Source organism: Hemiscyllium ocellatum, chromosome 25, assembly GCF_020745735.1.
Source record: "Hemiscyllium ocellatum isolate sHemOce1 chromosome 25, sHemOce1.pat.X.cur, whole genome shotgun sequence".
Lineage (NCBI taxonomy): Eukaryota > Metazoa > Chordata > Chondrichthyes > Orectolobiformes > Hemiscylliidae > Hemiscyllium > Hemiscyllium ocellatum.
This window is the reverse complement of record NC_083425.1, coordinates 22,657,493-22,665,461: the sequence shown is the minus strand read 5'-3', so window position 1 is coordinate 22,665,461 and position 7,969 is coordinate 22,657,493. Positions and strand designations below refer to the sequence as shown.

At 40.8% G+C, this 7,969-nt stretch overlaps 1 protein-coding gene across 1 annotated transcript; it reads right to left on the bottom strand.

Annotated features, from left to right (window-relative positions):
• Nucleotides 1-3,708: 3,708 nt before the first annotated feature.
• On the bottom strand, nt 3,709-7,658 carry LOC132828025 (actin, cytoplasmic type 5). The gene is made up of 6 exons (XM_060844914.1): nt 7,573-7,658; nt 6,186-6,316; nt 5,785-6,024; nt 5,058-5,496; nt 4,642-4,823; nt 3,709-4,348 (listed from the first exon to the last, which is right to left on the bottom strand). The coding sequence occupies exons 2-6, from the start codon at nt 6,309-6,311 to the stop codon at nt 4,205-4,207; spliced, it is 1,131 nt and encodes a 376-aa protein (XP_060700897.1). The 5' UTR covers nt 6,312-6,316; nt 7,573-7,658; the 3' UTR covers nt 3,709-4,204.
• Nucleotides 7,659-7,969: the final 311 nt, after the last annotated feature.

Sequence of the window (7,969 nt, the reverse complement as noted above, 5' to 3'; positions counted from 1 at the left end):
ATTACTGCAATGAAATGATGTTGATTTGTACAACACACTTTTTAGAACTCAACTAGAGTACTGTGAGCAGTTGCAGGTGTCACATTATCGGAATAATGTGAATGCATTTGAGCCAGTGCAGAAGCACTTTACTAGACTGTTTCCAATGATGAGAAATTTCAGCTACGAGGATAGATTGAAGAAGTTGGCACTGTTCATCCCTGGAGAAAAGATGGCTGAAAGGAGATCTGATTGATGCTTCCAAAATCATGATTGGGCTGGATAGAGTATGAGATGAAGTTATTTCTGTTCTTAAAAGAAAGAATGAGAGGGCATAGCTTTAAAGCGATATGCAAGTGAAACAAAGATGATGTGAGAAAAAAAGCTCTTCACCCAATGAGTTGCTAGGATGTGGATTGCACTGCCTGAAAATGTGATTGAGACAGATTCATGCAAGAGGGCATCTGGATTTTTTTGGACAGTGACGTTATGCAAGGATATAGAGAAAAGCTAATTAGCACAGGACAATCGAGCTGAACTAGGTAAGAACTATTGCAAGTATAATGGCTTGAATAGCCTCCTTCTGCATTGCAATAATTATGATATTCTTGTTCTCCGTCAATCTCAATTGTCTTCTTCCAAGTATTCATTCAGGAGAGGGCGTGGTTAATGACAAAGACTAAGAGAAAAACCAACAACTGATGGGATGGTTCTCAGAGTCTGAGCATTTGGAGCTGAACCTGCATATTTTCAGACAGAACTAGGCAGAAGACATGTGGAACATCCTTCGAGGAGTACCTGAATGATGTCCCACTCAAATTTCTACTTAAAAAGCGGACAGATTTTTCATCCAGTCACAAATTTAAAGAAACAAAACCTCTGGTTTAAATGGGGCTGAGAGTTTAAAATAAGCTGGTATAGAATTGGCACATGTCCCATACTTGCAGTTCAAATCAGCCCCCTCAAGTAATCAAGTACTTAGGTTCCAAATTATTGCCTTAAAATATGTGAAATAAAAGACAGATCTTGCTGTAACACAAGTGGTCTTCCAAAATATTTGTATTTCTCCATATGGTGGCACAGTGGTTAGCTCTGCTGCCTCACAGCACCATGGTCCCAGGTTCGATTCCAGCCTTGGGACTGTCTGTGTGGAGTCACATTCTCCCAGTATCTGCGTGGGTTTCCTCTGGGTGCTCAGGCTTCCTCCCACAGTCCAAAGATGTGCAGGTCAGGTGAATTGGCTATGCTAAATTGCCCATAGTGTTCGGTACATTAGTCAGAGGGAAATGGGACTGTTTGGGTTACTCTTTGGCGGGTCGGTGTGGACTTGTTGGGCCAAAGGGCCTGTTTCCACACTGTCGGGAATCTAATCTAAAGCTGTGGTATATATGCTAATGGAGAGCAAATTTATCCCAAGTAATACAGGAATAAAGGAAAACTAAAGCATAGACAGTTTATTTGCTATTTATTTTGTAGAGAGATTTGGATAATGGACAGAAATCCAAATGAGTGGGTGTGAGAAGTTCTTTTTGAGGTTGGCAACCTGTACCCAGCGGTGTTACATAGGGAGCAGTACTGGGATTGCAGCTGTTCATAATATATGCTAATGTCTTGGAGCAAGGAATCAAATATATGACAGACAAATTTGCACATGACACAAAAAGAGGTAGAAAGATAAGTTGTGGGAGATATCAATATGTTACATGGGCAAAACATTGGCAAATGAAGTACAATGGGAAACATGAAGTTGTTCATTTTGAAGGGAGAACTAATTTAAATGAATTACAGTAAGCTGCAACACAAAGGGTCTTGGGAGTACTTGTACATGAAACATACATACAGCAGGTAATCAGGAAGGCTAATGAAACATTTGAGTACACTGAGCAGTTTTGAACACTTTTAAAGGAAAGATATCATTTAATTGGAGGCAGTTAAGAGAAAGTGCACTGGGATGATCCCCACTGTGGAGCAATGGCTTTAGGAGCAAAGACTAAACAGGTTGGGACTCTACCCGAGGTGTTGGCAAGACTATGGCAACTTTTAAACTCCAGCGAAGAAAGAGATAGGTTCAAGAGAATTCTTCATTGTAACCTCATCCACACTGGGAATACTTTTGGTATCAATCTCTGCCAAAGCATAAGAGGTGATCCCATTGAAATATATAGAACTTGACAAGGTTAATTCAGAGAGGATACTTCCCCCTTACATGAAAGTGAAGGAGCAGAGGGCATTGTCTCAGACTAAAAGGGGACCAATTTAAGACAGAAAAAAGTGTTAAGTATCTTTGGAGCTTCTTGCCACTGAGACTTGGGGGGCTAGTCCTTATGCGTATTTAATTTGAAATGGACTCTTGGTCAGAGACAACTGCATTTTTCCTGTAAAACTTAATGTAAGTGGCTAGGAGGAATGAGAGATCAGCCATCATTCATTTAACAGCAGACCAGGCTCAAGAGGCTGACTGGCCTACTGCTGTTTCTATTTGATCTTATGTCCAACATCAGATTTAATTGATTAGCCCCACCTTTGAAAGTTGCGCCTTGCCTAGCTCCAAGTGTGAAAATGAGTCAGTAATGTGGATCAATCACTTTAAACCTAAGCAAATCTAGGAATTCAAAACAGCTTAGGGAAGGAGTAACTCAGCTACCACTGATTGACTTCTTTCAAACATGCTGAAACTTTTATTGAATAAAATTGTCAGTTGACTTAACAGTATAGTAGCCATAGCAAGGTTACTGTGAACCACAAAGTTAGATAACTCAGTTTCTGGTGTTTACAGAAACAGATCAACATTTCATCATCTCTTCTGGCTTTATTCCCAAAGCAATTTATAAATCACTTCCTTTGGTGAATGACCCTCTACACACCCAGTAGTCCAAATAAATGATCTACTATCACCACTGAAAAACTAATTAGTCTTTAACCCCCATCATGCAACTCAGAAGTCATTCTATCATTTCCAGTATGAGGGAAATGATTTTTGTTAGTACTTTGCTTCCCCCTTACAAATATAGAGGGGACAAAACATAAGCAGCTCACTGGGGAGCTGCTCACACAGCTTGACCCATGAAGCAATTTCAGGTTTCCACTACTAGAAATGGCTCACCTAGCAATAGAACACATGACCTTCCTCTGCTTCAAGACACTGATTAGTCTCATGCCCATGTGCTAAAAATAACCTTTTAAAACTTGGTGAAAGTAAGTATTTACCCTAATATCACTCCCAAAGAAATTCTCATTAGCCTTTTGCTACCTCTTAGGAGATTTCATTGGAGCAGTTTCAGCATGGAGACAAAAGTGGAATTTTGTGGCGAGGGCTAATCCAAAGCCTAAAATCAACTTAAAAAGCCATTTAAAAAATAAAAAAATTCAACTTTTTTTTTTGCACTTTCCCCTCAAAAGAGCCAGTTCTCTTCTGCCACTATGTTGCCCAATGGAATAGGTTAGTTTTATACTTACTTTAGCACTGGAAGTTTGAATAACAGTCTCACCTACCAAACTGGCATTTAAAAACAAGCCTTGACTTGATGTGATGTGAACAGGACACTTGAACAATTGACTAATGGAAGGTTACAGTGTTAAACATTAAGACCTGACAGAACATAGTTAAAAATACTTGCAGCTTCTAGCTACTATTTTTTCCCTCCAGTATCAAAACTAGTCCACAACTAGAAAACTGGTTCCATCATTTGGTTTTTAGTGCACAGATGTAATGAAGAGCAAGACACTTAGTCAGTTTCTATAGTACTTTACTTTGTTTTCCCTCAAAATGAAGTGTCAGTTGGGTATTACAGTTGTCAACATCCAGATGGACTTAATTTTGGTTTTCTACCATGTGAAATGAACATTAAGGCAACGTACAAAAAGAAATTTTACATAAATTAACTCAGATGCATAAATTTACAGGTGTAAATGCAACTTTGCAACTCAAGTTTCAGTCCCATGAACTGTTGAGAAACAATAGAACAACAGGGTCATAAGGCCTGAAATGTAATGTGTTTCAAACCCTGCGAGAATGGCAGCAAGACAGAAAGTGATTATTTCAACAATCCAACAGTGCTCCTTTCAAAACACTTCATACTAGCTTTCTGAAGGGGATGGTAATTTCTGTACGAGTAGACTCTTCCAGTTTCTGGAGGCTAGCATGAGGTGTAATTGCCTGGGCAAAAAAAATTATTCTTCCTTTTCAAAGTTTGCAGCAAATGCTGTGCATCTGCTTGCAGTCCATTTAGAAGCATTTACGGTGCACAATGGATGGGCCAGACTCATCATATTCCTGCTTGCTGATCCACATCTGCTGGAAGGTGGACAGGGAAGCCAAGATGGAACCTCCAATCCAGACAGAATATTTACGTTCAGGTGGAGCAATGATCTAATGAAGGGAACATTGAAGATCAATTAAGTAACAGTTTGCATATTTATGCACAATTAATACCATTTCAGAATTAAAAGGCCCTCCTTCTGCCATATAGTTTCCACTCCAATCACCAGGATTATTTGCATGTCTCAATGCAATGCATTGAAATTACTTCCCTCTCCCACAAGTGAAAAAACCCTTGTATGGTTGAATATAAAAAAATGCTATTTATTAAACCATGGCCAACCCATATTTTACTCATTGTGGAATTGCAGTCCTAAAAAGTTGCATCACGAGAGAAAACTTACCTTGATTTTCATGGTGCTTGGTGCAAGGGCTGTGATTTCTTTCTGCATTCGGTCAGCAATACCAGGGTACATTGTGGTACCACCAGACAATACTGTGTTGGCATACAGGTCTTTACGGATATCAACATCACACTTCATTATAGAGTTGAAAGTAGTTTCATGAATGCCACAAGATTCCATGCCTGGAAGGCAAGAAGGAAAAAAGGTTAGCTGAATCATCCTTAGGATGATATTACAAAAAAAATTAGTGAAGTAACTTTATGTTAATGATTCCTGGACAAGTCTCCATTAATGGCTACTCAGGTAGTGAGTGAGGCATGTCTAGCATTTCACCTTTATTGTTGCATTACTCAAATCCATAAAGTGATCAGAACTAGTTAGTTTTCAGATCACATTCACTGTACTTTAGTACCTACCCAAAAAGGATGGCTGGAACAGGGCCTCAGGACATCTGAATCTCTCATTGCCAATGGTGATGACCTGACCATCAGGCAGCTCATAGCTTTTCTCCAGGGAGGAGGAGGAAGCAGCAGTACCCATTTCTTGTTCGAAGTCCAGGGCTACGTAGCACAGTTTCTCTTTGATGTCACGGACAATTTCCCTTTCTGCTGTGGTGGTGAAAGAATACCCTCGCTCTGTCAGAATCTTCATGAGGTAGTCTGTCAGATCACGACCAGCCAGATCCAGACGCAGAATAGCATGTGGAAGTGCATAACCCTCATAAATGGGCACAGTGTGGGTGACACCATCACCAGAGTCCATAACAATACCAGTGGTACGACCAGAGGCATACAGGGACAGCACAGCCTGGATGGCAACATACATGGCTGGGGTATTGAAGGTCTCAAACATGATCTAAAAGAAAAAACCCACAACATTAGTGAAAGAAGAGAGAACGAACAAATTGTGCACACTTGAATTTGTTAGCATGCAAAAAACAAGAAAAAGTAACTCAGAAGGTGAAGAAGCCAAACAAACAAACAAAGATGAAGCAGAAAAGAAACCTGGAGACTTCAGGGGAGAAATTCCAGAAGCAGAGGAGCATCCTGGAAATATTGAAACAATGATCAGGTCAGGAGATTCAAAAAGAAAAGTAAATGAAATTATGTAACACAAGATTTTATTACCAAAACAATAAGTTACCTGAGTCATCTTTTCTCTGTTGGCTTTGGGGTTCAAAGGGGCCTCTGTGAGGAGGACAGGGTGTTCTTCAGGAGCAACACGGAGTTCATTGTAGAATGTGTGATGCCAAATCTTCTCCATGTCATCCCAGTTGGTCACAATACCATGCTCAATGGGGTATTTCAAGGTAAGGATACCTCTCTTGCTCTGAGCCTCATCACCCACATAGCTGTCCTTCTGTCCCATACCAACCATAACACCCTGGAAAAAGAAAGCCAGTCAAATACAGGCATTACAATCACCCAAGTCTGGGAGCTGCACAGCATGACTAATTGCTGAATTGAATCAAGATCCATACAAGCTAAAGAATGTAGTTTGGATATTTTCATACCCAAACAGTGTACAAAATTTGAACAGCCTACCTGATGTCTGGGGCGACCAACAATGGAGGGGAACACAGCACGGGGTGCATCATCTCCAGCAAATCCAGCCTTGCACATACCAGAGCCATTGTCTATGACGAGTGCTGCAATTTCATCATCTGCCATTTTGACTAAAGGGAGAGAAAAAAGCCTCAGTTCAGTGTCACCTGTCAAACTGGCATATAGACTGTTGACAAATGAGATTCCACAAATCACTTCCCTCAAGTTAACTCAGATCAAATACTACACTGGAGAAGCACAAACAGACCAAAATAAATGGCTGCTTAAAAATTGCTTTTCCCCATGAAAAAAAAACTATTCTAGTTCATTACTGGAACAATTTTTCTTATCCAATTTTGAGCCATGGTCTGCTGGGTACAGAACAATAACTGAGCCATGACAATCAGACCAAACAATTCCATAAAAGGATAAGGCTCAAGTCTAGTAAAGATTGACCCACCCCCTCAACTCTACCAAATGCTAGTCTTTAACATACCCCAGTTCTTCCAAACCCCTCCCATTCATTGAAGAGATCCTAATACCTGCCCTTTGTTCCACTGCAGCTCTGTCAGACTGGCATTTAAACTGTTGTATATTGCAAATTTTATTGTTCTTAATGCTCATAAGCCACACCTTCTGATACTCAGTTCAGATTCCAATAAAGCCAGACTAACTGTTCCCACCCAAGCCAGTAGTTAAAATACTAGGAAAGTGACCCATTTAGAAATTTTAAAAAAACCCAAAGCTTCCCATTTAAAAGCAGATCTTTGAATATTTTGAAAAAAAAATCAAGGAATCATGACTTAATGGTCCACACAAAAAAAGAACAACCCAACATGCCCATTAGGCAACTAAAAAGTCCAACAGCATTGATTCTTAAAAAGATGCTCATTAGCTACCACAAAGTGAGCCAGGCTTCAATCTCTGGACCAAATGATTTGAGGTTAACATTTCAGTCGTATGTTAGAAATTTCAACCTTCAGTGACAATTTTACAGATACTATACTCCCATGACAATAGATGCTTCCACTGATTCTCACCATTTCAACCCAGTTTCTTACTCAACCACACCATTTGAAGTCTCTACCCCTCCCCAAATAAAACAAAGATTCTTAGAATAACAGCATTTCTTTCAAAGAAAAGTTAGAAAGCCAATACCACGACATGCAAAATTGCATCTTCTAGACCCTTCCCAACAATTTTAACATGCACATTCTAAACTGATATTAAGCAGGAGATAAATACAATTTTTTTAAAAGAAAAAGGAACGTAAAAGCTGCATAAAGCAAATAACTCAAATACTCGAGGAAAAAAAACATTCATTTCCTACAGGATCAACTTATTCAACATCTAATCAGCCCAACCAACCCATCAGCTTTCTCAGTACCTGTTTAGTTAGTGTCGGATCAACCACTTGCAAACACGTCCTCTCCCTAGAGCTGCCGGAGTGAGTGTGACCGCTCTCACCCTCTCCCCACTCTCTAATGGAACCAGACCCCGCCCCCAACCCCTTCTCCTCCCCCGGCCGCGCGCACTCACACTGCACAGACATACCCATATTTGGGTATCTTTCACCACTTCGTCTCTCGATTGGCCGAGATGCGGTCGCACGCGCCCCTTGCCCGCGGAGGGGGTCGTCGCGCGTCCTCGTCGCGCGGTTCCTTGCACCCCCCAACACCCCAGCAACCGCCCCTCATTGGTCATTCGGCGGCGTTGGCGCGCGTCAGATGAGGACGGGGCCCCGCAGTGCGAATTGCCATGTAACGGTTGGCAGGTCTTTGTAA